This window comes from Castor canadensis, chromosome 10 (genome assembly GCF_047511655.1).
Source record: "Castor canadensis chromosome 10, mCasCan1.hap1v2, whole genome shotgun sequence".
NCBI lineage: Eukaryota > Metazoa > Chordata > Mammalia > Rodentia > Castoridae > Castor > Castor canadensis.
Genome location: NC_133395.1, coordinates 65,170,162 through 65,184,270, shown reverse-complemented (window position 1 = coordinate 65,184,270; position 14,109 = coordinate 65,170,162). Strand labels below are relative to the sequence as shown.

Sequence of the window (14,109 nt, the reverse complement as noted above, 5' to 3'; positions counted from 1 at the left end):
CATTTGAAGTACCAAGGGTATACTCACACAGTTAGGGACCACAAAAAACTCAGTCAGTAAAAGAATCCTTCTAGTGCATTACCACAGAATCTGAAATGTTACAAGTTTTCATTTTATCCCTGACTTTCTTCTTCCTTCTAGAACGCCTTAAAATGAGTTATTTGAAATACAAATTGGAATACAAAGTTTAAAGGAGGTTTAATTGGAAGCCGGAAATAGTCCCCACAGAATGGGATCTCAGTTCATCACTTCCAGGATTGAAAACTTTCCTTTTTCCCTTCTGGTCTCCTTTATATAAACACAGACAGAAGTTATAGTTAGTGAGCAACCATCAACAGCTTGTCTTTCATTAAAATGTCTACATATTTTTACCTGGATATGGTGGTTCATACCTAAAATCCCAGGTTTATAGGTTCAGGCAGAAAGATCATGAGTCTGAAGCTAGCCTGGGCTATACAGCAAGACCGTACCTCAAAAAAAAAAAAAAATCCATACTTTCATGTTAGTGAAATTAAGTAGGGTTCTGTGTATGTGTTGCTAGGGCTCAAACCCATGGTATCAAACATGTTAGGCAAGTGCTCTACACAGCTATATCACCAGCCCTGGTTCTTCTTTTTTTGGGAGCACTGGGTTTGAACTCAGAGCCTCACACTTAGACAGGTACTCTTACCACTTGAGCCACTCCACCAGCCCTTTTTTTGTGATGAGTTTTTTTCAAGATAGGATCTCCCAAACTATTTGCCCAGGGTTGGTTTTCACCTGAGATTCTCCTGATCTTTACCTCCTGAGTAGCTAGGATTACAGGGGTGAGCCACCAGAGTACGACTGGTTCTTCTTAAATATGGTAAACATTTGATATAACCAAAAATCAACTACATTCTTCAATGACATCACATGGCACAATAACTATTAGTTTCAATGTTTTTTTCTTAGAAATATAATTTATCAGGCATGCAATCAAATGGTAATGAATTTAGAAACTGACTTAAACATGCATCCTTCTGATAGTCTAGAGAAAAACAGCTACATCTACATCAATATTTTCTCCATTTCTATCTCTCTCACACCCTCCACTTTTGGCTAAAAACAAAGCAATCACACTAAAAAAGCCCAAACTTTTAACATTCAAACTACTTATTAAACAGAAAATCAGAAAAAAGCTGGAGAGTAAATGCTCCACCAGCATTTACTTCTGAGTAAGGCACCATGGTGAGAATTTCAGGCTTAACTGATTGTGGAGAGGAAGTCTCTGATCAGTGGCAACTGACCTTGGGAGACCACTCCTCTAGTGCCCATTCATTCCCCTCAACACTTTAAAAACAGGCAAGATAAGTCTTGAAGCTTGTGACATTCATGTTTTTAAATTTTTATCTGAATAACCTTTCTGCTATGTTTTTTTTTATTTTTCACGTATGTTCTCAGTATAACTCATACCATCAGAGGTGTCAAAATGGCATTTCAATAAATGCAAAGCACCTTAAAGAAGCATCCCAGGAATACCAGAATACTACAGAAGGACTGTTGACAAAGTAGTATGGTCACAGCTAGGGAAGTATCAACTGCACAACCAAAAATGAAGATCCAATCACATCAAAATATGCTCAATCATCGGTATTTCAATTTTACCAAAAACTTCAAGAGAAAACAATAACAAAAAAGCAATTAAGCATTTTGTTCACCTCTAAAATGTAAAGACATCAAATACTAAGTGTTTAACATTAGTGTTATTATAATCTGAAAGCCTTGTGGGAATAGAAATGCATACAGTAAATATAAATCTAGAACCTGCAGAATTCATTCTACTTTACCAATTTCACAAATTCAAGAAACTGTTACAAACACATAGGGAACAGAACAGAGTACAGGAATCTTTCATATTCAATGTATGCAAATGTCATAATGGGCCACTAAAGAATTCTAAAAGGTTGAAGAAAGCAAGACCAATTCAGCCATACAAATTACAGAAAAACTGTAAAATGGTGCACAGAAAGCTTTTGTATTCACTTTCCATAAAGCTGCAGATCTAGCTATCCAGAGAGAAAATGTTTCCATTTGATACCAGTACACAAACAACCTCAGTTGTTATTTACAAGTTCTGCAGCTCCCCCACTCCTCTGCCCCCCTAGGAGCTGGCCACTCTGCAGAGGAGCTCCCAGGTGCAGCAGGCACAGGGGTAACTGTAACTCTTGCCTTAAGGTACCTGGTTTTTCTGTATTCAAAGCACAATGGAGGAGTGAAGCCTGACACTAAACCCTCACTGGTGTGACAAATTGATGATTCTGCAAATTAAGCCTTGCACCTAGAGTCTGAAACTACATCTTTGATACAAAATTATAGTGACTGACTACATCTACCTTAATGTTATTTATTCAATCCCACTCTTAAGGTTATAGATTAACTTTTTTTCATGTCAAACTAGAACAATAAAATCCACATCTTGACCAGTACTACGTCAAGAATCTGCCAAAATAAGGTCTCTGGTTAAACCATATACAAACCATTTTCCTTTGACCTTGCTTTTGTAAGCAACCAAACTGTCTCAAGTATCTGACACTTACACAGAACATTCCCAAATATTTATGTAGTTTTTGTTTTCAAGCACAGAAGGATACACAATATTTACAAGACTGCAAATAAAGTGATTAAGTTATAATTATAATGTTTCCAAATTAGATTTGAAATCTAAATGCCTTTCTTCTCACATAGATATCACAGAGTGTCTTTCCATTCTTCCCCTTGCCACCCCTAAAACGATAAAGACCCTCTCTATGTGTGAAGATTTCTCAGACAAGGAGAATGTCTTCCCCTGGTCCATCTGCTTCTGGGCATGGCTCCTGTGGGGGAAGGGGGGGTTGTGCACTAATTTTCTAGATTCAAAGAGAACTGAAGTTTAAGAGGGAGGGCTAGCAGAGTGGCTCAAGTGGTAGAGCACCTGCCTATCAAGCCCCAGTTCAGCCAAAAAGAAAAAAAAAAAGAAAGAAAGGGAGAAACACTAAGGAGGGAAAGCTCAGTGCCTTCAAAACACCAGGCCACTGAACAGATCTTCCCAACCACTTTCCTCTTCCCCTTTCCTTCCTTTGGCTACTCTCTGAGTTAAGACCAGAAGGTGACTTACAGGATTAACCAGAGTTTTGGCTTTTTTACTGCACCTACAAAATGCAACCATTGAGATCCCTTCCTTCCAGGTTCATTTAGCTACTTTCAGATTTTTAACTGAGCAAACCAATAATGAAGGCCCCTCACAAGCTAGGCCAAGATAGTACCGTAACAACTTCAAGATGGGGGAACCATGGTTGTAAACAGAAAAACATTTTTTTGTCAAATTAGATGCTTATCAAATTTCTGGCTTAATAAAAGCAGAGGTTCACAAAACCATGACCTATTTTCCAGATTTGTGAGGAACAGCAATTGAGAAAAATCTGTTTAGCCAAAAATGTTTTTAATCAAACAAAAGCACCACCAAAACAGGTTGCCCCTCTCTTCCCATCCTCATCACAACTTCACTTTAATCAGATGCAGCAGGGCAGTACCTCCATGGCTATTAAGGTCACAGGGTATGTCATTAAGACCTGATCTGTAACTTAAAGCCACACAAAGAATAATGCTATAGTTAAAACAAATGTTATGCATCAAGGTAAAAAAAAAGAGATTTTCTTTGTAAATTTCAAAGATCTTGGTTCTTGGTGGAACCACCTCACTCTGAGAAAGGTGGCAGCCTCAGGATCTCCATGGGTGACTGGCTGGGTGTATGTAAGAGAAGTCAGACTTACTGGACACAAGGGTGCTGCATGTAGACCAATGAGACACCACACTAGAGGTAGCACTCTCCTGGGCCAAAGTAGAGATGCCTCCACCCCAAGAACTGATCAGACAAGAGTGACAGAGATCTTGAAAGAAAAAGTCTATGAAGTGACTTCTTCTGGAGGGAGATATGACCCTATACTTTTTCCCTTCCACATAAGAACACAGATGAGACACAAGTTCAAGGATGAAGATATTTTATATTAGATCTATTTACAAAATTAAAATACCAATACAGGCTGTGATTTTGAATGTCACTGGATTTACAAACTTTAATTTTATTTTTAAAATTAGATTGCCCAATTCCCTATTGTTTCCTAGCTGATTTTGACTAGGTTAGCTTGGCATCATAAACAATCATACAAGTGTGATATCTGGCATGTGCTGACAAGTTATTTTCTCCATGTGAAAGGTAACGTACCCATTTAATAAAACCACACAGTGGTGGGCTTTTCAGTCTATTTTGAACTGTCTTCCACCCCTCCACAGGGTATTTTTCAAATAAAGTAGTATCTGCTACTATAGGTATAAACATATTGGTAAAACAGCTTTCAACGCTTGTTACTTCTAGAAGGGCTGCTAAATTTTAATAAATCTGCATTTGTGCCTTTCAACATGCCATAATAAAGTTTTTATTGCTGAAATTTTGGTTCATCATGAGCTATTCAGGACTCACTCCCAGCTATTTACATTCACTCAGTGTGTCTGCCTATCTGGCATCAATTTGGGGTTTGGTCCCATCCAAACTTTACAGGTTCTGGATCCACTGAAACATCTCATTCTAATTTTCATTCCTATACTTGGATTAGCGGACAATGATATACGACAATTAGAAAGCGATCAAGAATACCTAACATTCAGCTAATGCAATACAAGAGCTGACTTTTACATTTTGAAGCATTTCTTTAACCCAACATAACTTCCTCACTATTGCCTTAAGTATACTTTGAAGTTGCTAACTTCAATTCAGAATTCCCCTTTTCTTTGAATTACTCTGCTACCAGGACACTGGGCATAAAAGTTAACTTTAAAGAATAAATTGAGCAAAAGGATACATATTTTTATAAGGATAAATATTTTAATAAGATCATTTTTATCAGATCAATTATGTAATTTGTTCCATGTATTACCAAACTCTGTATGTTAGTTTTAAAATCAAATGCAGTATATAAGCTTTAAATTCTACTCCACTGGTCTCTGAATTTCCTTAGAGGAATGTAACTCAGAGGTAGAGCACTTGCCTAGCATACACAAGGCCCTGGGTTTGATGCCCAGTCCTATGGGGTGGGACTGTGAATGGAAGAAATGGAAGGTTTCATTTTAAAAAACTGAAAATGCCATCTTAGTTCAATAATTTCTTTCTTTTGTTTTTGTTTGGGTTTTTGTTTTTGGTTTTGGTTTTTTTTGGTAGAACTAGGGTTTCAACTCAGAGCTTCACACTTGCAAAGCAGGCACTCTACCGCTTGAGACACACTTCCAGTCCATTTTGCTCTAGTTATTTTGAAGATGAGGGTCTCTCAAACTATTTGCCAGGACTGGCCTCAAACTGCAATCCTGTCAATCTCAGCCTCCTAAGTAGCTAGGATTACAGGTGTGAGCCACCAGTGCCCAGGTTATTTCGAGAATTTCTTATATTGCAAAACCACAGATACAATTTGTTAGAAAAATCTGGTCTATAATGTAAAATTATTTTCATATTATGTGTATAATTCCAGCTCAATCGGACAACAGAGATCCTTCATTTGTCAGACTCTGTGTATTTCACACATCCATCATTCAGAGAAACTAACATCTCTCCCACTTTCATGCTTTCATGAATGAGACCTTAATCCCCAAAACAAGATGAACTGATGAAGAATGGATGTGCACTCACATGATACAGTACAATGAAACAGTGACAGTAAAAGCTAGGTGCTAGGAATTTGAATGTTGAATATAGAACTCTTTCAACTTGGGGTAATACCCTTCCATTTTCAAGGCCCAGTTCAATGGGCCTTACTCTAAGACACTTAACCCTTCCTGCTGTGCTTTATGAATGTCACTGTAGTCTCCCTACTGGATCTACATTTGAGTCATTTTTCTATCATTCAAATGTACCAAGTACATTTTGTACCAAGTAACCATTCAACAAATGAATGGGAAAAAATACTTTGACCAACTACTGAAGTTAAATAATCACTGGTCTTTGGTTAATACACTACTTAAAACGAATCTCACATGATGCAGACTGTGACAATCTTGAATACACAGGAAGCTGAAATATAAGCTAGGTGCAGTAGTTACACATCTATAATCCCAGCACTAGGGAGGCTGGGGCAGGAGGATCACTAGTACATGGCCAGCCTGGGCCACACAACACAGACACTGTTTTCAAAGAAATATGAAAGATTTCGAGGAAGACTTTTTTTTCCCTAACTATATATTTACAATATAACTGCAGAGCCAAAACATGCAGGCATTAAAGTTAAATTATAATACACAGCAGCATGAATTAAGAGATTACTAGGCATTCTCTCAGAGAAGAAAAATTTCTCTGAGCAGGCAGCCAAGACTAGAAGTTAAGGAACTGACTTGAGCCTTGCTGACCTAGCAAGAAGTGCAAAATTTCCAAAAGGGACACAAGATGATCCAAATTCTCTGAGGACAGGAGGGTCTAGGCCTGAAATAATATGACTTAGCATGTGGGGAATGACTATGGGCTAGGAACTTTAAGTCTCAAGAGGCCCTGAGGAAAAAAAAGAGTTAACAGACTTGGAGATAGTAAAAACCATGAGAGTGCTAAAGAAAAAAAAGTTTGAAAACTAGGACAAGGGCTAACTAGACCATTCCCAATTGGAGTCTCGAGACAGAAACTTCATCTGAGATAAGTAGGAATATAGCATGTTTAGGTGTAGACATGCTGAATCTGAGGTCCAAATGGGACATTTATAGTCTTCTGGTAAGTGAAAGCAGAGGGTAATAAAGGAGGTAGAATAAGACCAGAGGAACAGTCCACAAGTAGTCCTGAGATGTAAGAAAAAGAAAAATAAGTGAACCAATGGCAAAAGCCAGATTGAGGGAAGGACAGTACAACATAGCAGAATCCAAGATGAGAAAGAGAAAGGGAGGGTTTAGATTCACAATCCTGTACACAAACACAGGCCTAGTGATTACTGCATGCAGCAGCTTAACAATCACCATAATGAAGACCAGACTGGGGCTACAGAGGCTATCACAGGCATGTCTTTCACTGTTTTTTATTTTCTCTCCAGTACTAAATCTAGACTAAAATAAAGAACATATATTGAATTTATGCCCCATACACACTTTATTTGAGATATGATCTTGCTATGTAGCCCAGGCTGACCTCAAACTCACAATCCCTCTGCCTCAGCCTCCAGAGTACTGTGATTATATGAGTGTACCACCACTCATATATGGCTAAATGTATGCCATTATATAAGTAATGTGGGAAGGTAAAAATTCACTAAATGACATACTGGAAAGGGTTTGCTTTTCTATTTTGATTTTTTTAGTTTTTATCAAAACTACACAAGGATGGATAAAAAGAGAAAAAGGTGGCCCAAATGTCTCTCAAATGACAAGAATAATCAAACCAAGATTCAATATTTGCAGTGTTCTACTCAAAAGTTGATAAACCACAGACTGATTGATGGGGGGGGGAGTGTGTTTGTTTGTTTGTTTAAAGGTTGAACCATACAAAATTACTGATGTACAAAAATGTGTTTTCCTGTTTCATATGTTTCCTAGAAGATAAATAACATGTATTCTCTGTAAAGAATGTTTCTATGCCACTGACTTGATTTTTATTGGTCCTTGTCAGTGTGAAGAATTCTTCTACATCTGAATGTCTGTACATAGCATATCCATCAGAATACAAGCCTTCATCCCTTAGACATCAAAATGAACATTTTTTCAAGTTCATCTTGTCCTCTGTCTTACAACTGAGGAATAACACCATGCACTTCAGAATTTTGTATGCACCAAGAAAAGGTGGCTATCTGACCCAAGGGAGGTTCTGGGGCTTTGGGCAAGTCTCTACAAGTTGTAGCTATAAAGACCAAAGTAAGCCTTGCGCTGCAGGAAAGAAGGGACAAACCTACTGTCCTCCATGCAACTGAAAACTCAGCAGGGCAAAACTCTTTGCCCTGCCTAATCATTATGAGGCTTATACCAGTCTTTGCAAGAATATTCTAGGAAGCCCCAAAGCTACATCATACATATTACCCCCCACAAAAAAAAAAAAAAAAAAAAGCTGAGTAAATTCCCATAATGCCAGGGTACTGCGCATAGTTTCTATAGTTTCTAAGAGCAGAGTGTTCCAATAACACTTTGGCTCTCCCAAAGAAATTCCAGGCAAATGCAGAGCTGCTCTCTTAGAAAGTCCTCATACAAAATTGCAGTTTAGAAGAGGTGAGAGGCACACACAGGAAAGGAAGAACATTTGTGGCCTACCTGGGACTTTTAACTGAGCACAGAATATCCTTTGCCTTCATCCCTATTTCATGTAACCACCAAGAAGATCCCCTGTGCTGAGCATGAAACCCAGTGATATTTGTCTGCTGGCAACTGACAGGTCTCAAAGAACTTGAACTCTTCTTCAATCAAAATACCTCCTTTTCAATATGCAAATGCTTGCCACTTTAAAAAAAAAATGCTGAAAGATGGTCCTTATGGCTCATGTCTATAATCCCAGTACTAGGAGACTAAGGGAGAAGGGAAGGATGGTGAGTTTGAGTCCATCTTGGCCTACATATTAAGATCCTGACTCAAAAAAAAAGAAGCTGACAATTACCCTTCCTATCATCTCCCAACCAAGATTTGTACAAAACTATAGGTGAAAAGTAAAAAATAAAGTTCTTGTGTGTTTCAAATAAGGCATTCATACATTTGGCATCTATATTCTTTTCTTTCTTTTTTTTTTCCAGACCAGGACTCACTGTACAGCTCAGGCTGGCCTCAAACTCATAATCCTCTTGCCTTGGACTCCTGAGTGCTGAGATTACAACATGTGCCTCAAATTTCTGAACACAATGTTTCAGCCATACAACATGCTCACAGCAGACTCAGGTAACCTTCAGCCTTTAACAAGTGAGACATCACAGTTGGCTGCATAAAACTCCTACCCACTTTTAATTCTTGTTCTTCACTCACTCTTCCCCAAATACTATATTGAATTCTTTACCTAACTATAAAAATGGTTTTCCTTAAGGTAATTTCAGGAACAAATAAACCACAAGTACAAAAGGTGCCTGAGGTCCTCTAAATCAATCTGTGCAGGAATGTTTTAAGTCAAAGGTGACTGTCTGCAAGAAAACAGCCATCTTCCTAATGGGATTTCTTCCAGCTATTCACCTGCAGAGGATTCAAAGCCAAAATTATAGAACAGAGATACACTTTTAAATATTAGGAAATGTACTATATTTTCACAGGCCAAATTAAGAAAACTTCGTTCTAAATTAAATACACAAGATATTCAGAATAAAACAATCTAAAAATCTCTAATAAATCGTAAATGTTAAAGTCAAAGCATTCTCTTAACTGTATCCCAAATAATACCGAAACAAAATGCAACAGTTACTCAAAACTGCCATTAAAAAAAATTAGAAAGTTCTATGTGAGAAAACAGGTCATGGAAATCAAGTTTCACTATTTATAAATACTGCGCTAGGTTTAAAAGATCCCGGGTTTTCCACAAGAGTTAGGTTCCGCTTTTCCTGTAACTTATGACCGTTCTGGCCAATATTAAAACAAGTGTAAACAGTTGTCCACAAACATGAAACATGAAAAGATATCCCAGTGCTTAACTAAGGAATTACTTTAAAAGAAGTTTGCAGACACTAACAGCTTTCCAACTATTCTGTCCTATGCAAAAGACTTTCAAATTCTCAGGCAGGCCCCAGGAAATAGAGCACAAGAAACTGTTTAATTGAAGATTCAGTCGAATTCCCAGCAGTAAATCACAGGAAATATTTGGTTCCAAAGCAGTCTCTCCTCGTCCTAAAACAGTTAAGTTCAGGTTGATTTGCATTTTAGAACTGGATTTTGTAAGTTTAAAAGTCACAGTAAAATTTCTCCCTTTGTGAATTTTCAGACTAAGAGTCTTTCAGATCTGAGAGTGAAACTTGGTTTTAACAAGTAACTCATTTTTATGAAAACTCTAACCAAAAGACTAGTGATGAGTTAGAACAGTTCAGGTTGTTTCTTTTTAAAATAACCCTTCTACTCAAACTGAAAACGTACTTGCTGTAATCTGACTTGCACCAACTGACTCTCATTACACCTGAAAACAAACTTCTTTGAGAAAGGCAGCCTCCTCCCTCCCAAGCCCCAAAAGAGGCACTGAGAGCTGCAGCCGGGCCTCCAATTCTGACAGTCTTAACACTTCATAGTGCTCTCCTAGCTCCAGTGAGCAAAATCTTTAAAAATAAATTACACTTGCATTTAAAAAGTCAAAACAAGAACCTAATAAAATGGTTCTTGTTTATGTAATATGTTTTAAAAAAAAAATCTAAAAAAATTAAGTTACATTACTAGTTTACGAATACCCTGACAATGCCATTTAAGAGGTAAAACTAAAAATAACCCAAAACATTGCCTTTATCTTTAAAGGCACTCCAGCAAGCTTAAGTAGGTTCTATGTATTTCCAAGGACTTAAAAGAATGGTGTAAGTAAACACTGTACTTTGAATGCCAAAAAAATGGCTTTTTTTTGTGTGTGTGTGGCAAATGCTTTTATAACCACTTAAGTAGGATTGATAGATGAGCAAGTCAGTCAAGTACTTAAACTCAAATGTTAATTTGGCAAACGATCCCTATTTTGTAACTTAGAATATATAAATAACAGGTCAAGTTTAAAGTAAGGAGGCTTTTTACTTTTTCAAACACTTAGTAAAATTGCATATAATGCCTAACGAGCTATAAGTGATACTTTTACTCTAAAACACACTGGAAAAAATAAAATAACTCTTGGCTCCTTCTCCAGGAACTTCCATGAGTAACTTGACCTTTTTGACACACATTAACCACAAAGATGACAGTGTTTTATGTAAAACCACCTTGGTGTAGCAACTGAGAGGCAAAGACTGATCTTTATAGTGCTGTACCAATCAAGATGAGGAGTGAGAAATGAGAAAGGTGTCTGTTCAACTGGAGAGCCCTGTGACAGTGAGAAAGTTAACAGCTTGAGAGGCGGCACAGCAAGTGAACCTCCGGGTAAGCCCCCCAGCGCCTCCACCAAGGGACCCGGGGCCTGCCACGCACTGGGCAGTATGTCCCAGCCCTGACCCGGAGTCTCACCCAAACTCTCTGCCCTTCCCGCTCGGAAGAGCCAAAATGGCCCGAGGCGCCTCGTCTACAAATGTGCAATCCTCCAACAAGACAGGAGATTCCTTGCCAGTTTTCTAAGCAGCACCTCCACTTTGACTTCCCCAAAACATACGTCCTTGTCCTAGTCCTCGTCTGCACCTCTTTGCTCGGCAACACAGAGGTGGCAAGACAAAAAGAAAGCGCGCACACACACACACAAGTCTGAGCCCCGGTCACCCGGAGCAGCCTCGGAATTAAAAGCATCGTACCAAAGCCAAAACCAAGTTCGGGGGCGCTTCCCCACGTGGAAAAGTGCTGGCCCCGCGGGCCGGACGTACTGGCCCTTTAAAGGCGCCCGCTTCCTGCGCCCGCGGCCCCTCCCTCGCCGCTGCCTGCCTCCGCCCCCGCCGAGGGTCACACTTGAACTTTAGGCCGACCGGCGCGGCTGGACGCCCGCGCTGCACAGGCGGTGGCCGCCCCTTCGCACGTGTCGGAGACACTGCCTCGGCCCGTCCGCCCCCGTACAATACAGGCCACTTTGGATAAAACCAAAACAAAGCAAAATGTGCACCGGCCTCCAAATCCTGCGCGGTCGGCCCGTACGGTCCCCGGCTGGGTGCGCCTGCCTGTCTCCCCAACCTGCAATCAGGGCCCCAGGTGGCGGGTCTACCCTGCCCCTGATCGCGCCCTCGTGGGTCAGGCGCGGCGGAAGCTAGAGGAACCTGGGCCGCTGGGGTGAAGAGGAGTCGCCCTCCCCCCTCGCAGGTCCGGGAGGGAAGGAGGCAGCCTCTCCGAGTGAACCCTTTTTCTCGTGCTACTGGCAAACTTTTCTGCCCGCTCGGACGTCCACTTCTTGGCGTACTTTCTCCACTCCTTAGTTCCCAAGCAAGCCCTTTACCCGGTCCCACTTGAACTCACTTGCGCGCGTGCACACACCTATTCTAATGCCCGGGCTAATTCCAGGCAAGCCCCCTCCACACACACCCCAGCCACCTGTCGCCACTTTTTGTGACACGCGCTGCCCTCCTGCCCTGCGCTTTCAGGCGGAACAAACCTACACAACCGCCCCCTCACCTGCCCCACTGCGCCCGGAAGGTCTGGCCACGCGCCCCGAGGCCGCTCACCTTCCAGCCCGCCGAACTGTTGCTATCGCCCTTATCTTTGAAATAGGGCACACTCTTGACCATCCACTCGTAGATCTGCGACAGTGTTAGTCTCTTCTCCGCCGAGCTCTCGATGGCCTTGGTGATGAGGTCGGCATAGGACAGGTTACCCCACGCGTTGCGGCGGGACGAACTGCTCTTGCGTGGCTGTCCCGCGAGTGGTCCGGCGGGGGGTACGGGTGGATGCTGCGGCAGCGGTCCGGGCGGCGGGGGCTGCGGGGGCGCCGGGTGCAGGCAGCCCGTCTCCGGGCCCTGGAAGTCCCCGCACAGTCCCCCGGTGGCGGCAGCCGCAGCCGCCGCCACCACCGCCGCCACTGAGCCGGGAGCCTGCGGGAAGTCCTCGCTCTCCTCCAGCAGGCTCAGGTTGCTCATGAAGTCGGTACTGACAGCGGCCACTGAAGCCGAGGGCAAGCCCGCTGGGGCGTCGGGGTTCGCGGCCGCGCCGCCCGACGGCGCCGGGCTGGAGGTGGCCGAGTTGGACTGGCTAAACTCCGGCCTGGGCAGTGGCCAGGTGCACGAGCGCGGCCGGGGCAGCGGCTCGAAGTCCGGGTCGATCTCCACCACCTGGGGCGCTTCGGCCATGGTGACCCCCGCCCCTCCCCCAGCCGCTGGAGCGCCAAGAAAGGGGAGACGTAGCACCGGAGGGGGGGGAAGGACAGAAGCGAAGGGGGTGCCAAGAGCCGGTCTGAGATTTGGGGGATCGAGGTTGGTGTCGCTAGCGGACGCAAACCAAGAGGAAGGCACGGCGGAGTGGAAGAGCGAGACCAGAACTTAACTTCGCGGGTCCATCAACATCCAGGCTCCTCCGGGTTTGCTGCGCGAACTGGACGGCGGGCCGAAGCCGCGGGGCTGGGCAGAGCGGGTGCCGTGCTTCTGCTGACAAGGCCGCGGACGGAAGGACGGAAGGACGACAGACCGCGAGGGCCGCTTGCTCTTCGCGGCCTCGCGACCGCAGCGCTGCTGCCTGTTGAATGTGGCGGCGGCGGCGGCGGCGGCGGCTGCAGCGACTACGCGGTCGCCCGACTTACGGGATCTGCCGCCGCCCCCCGCCCGCGGCGGCGCGCGCGCCGACCCGCCCTTGACAGACAAGCGGGATAACCAATGGGCGTGCCGTACCGCCACCCAGGCAACCAGTGAGCGTGCACCTGGGCGGGGGCCGGTTTTCCACCGGGAGGCGGCAGTGGGTTGGTGGGGGGTAGTGGGGTGTTTTTCTCTTTCGCTTATACGCACTCTCTCTCTTTTTCTCTCTCTCTCTCTCCCTCTCTCTCTCTCTCCTTTTTTTTTTTTTGGATTTGCTATTATTTTCTGGTAATTCTCGAGTGTTTCTGTGAGTCCCTCGCCCTCTCAGTGTTTTGATTGCTATGAGGCAAACCAACGTGGAGGCGGCGACACTTTTGTTTACTACAGACGAGCCGAAGCCGAGTACTCTGGAAGCCCTAGTGGGACAAGGTGCCCGCTCTGCCCGACCTCCGCTCGGAGCCCGAACCGGGACAGGATGGGTGGAGTCGGGGAGGCTGCGCGCTCCGGGGGCGCAGTGTGGGCGGGTGGAGGCGGCCTCACGGAATTCCACTCAATCGCCCCCTCTCGGCTCCACCCACGGTGTCTTTGCAGAACAACCTGGGGAAGTCGGCGGGGTTTGTTTCTGTGGAATGTTTTCTTTCACTGCGATCTGTCAAGTCCTCCGGCCCCCGCGCGCCCACACCTGCCCCGGGGCGCCGCAGCCCATGAGGTCAAGTCCGCGCGGAGGGCGCGCTCCCCGCCTCCGCCGCGCACAGTCCCACCTGTCCCCACCCTGGAGTTGAGCCTCCGCCACTCGGTTCTGAGCGGGGACGGTCGC

General features: G+C 43.7%; 1 protein-coding gene across 1 annotated transcript in view; it reads right to left on the bottom strand.

Moving 5' to 3' along the window:
* Positions 1–13,311, bottom strand: part of Foxo1 (forkhead box O1) — a 91,509-nt gene extending 78,198 nt beyond the window's left edge. Inside the window, exon 1 of the mRNA XM_020167516.2 lies at positions 12,234–13,311. Coding sequence (XP_020023105.2) covers positions 12,234–12,854 — 621 coding nt within the window. The 5' untranslated portion in view covers positions 12,855–13,311. The remainder of the gene's footprint in view (positions 1–12,233) is intronic.
* Positions 13,312–14,109: the final 798 nt, after the last annotated feature.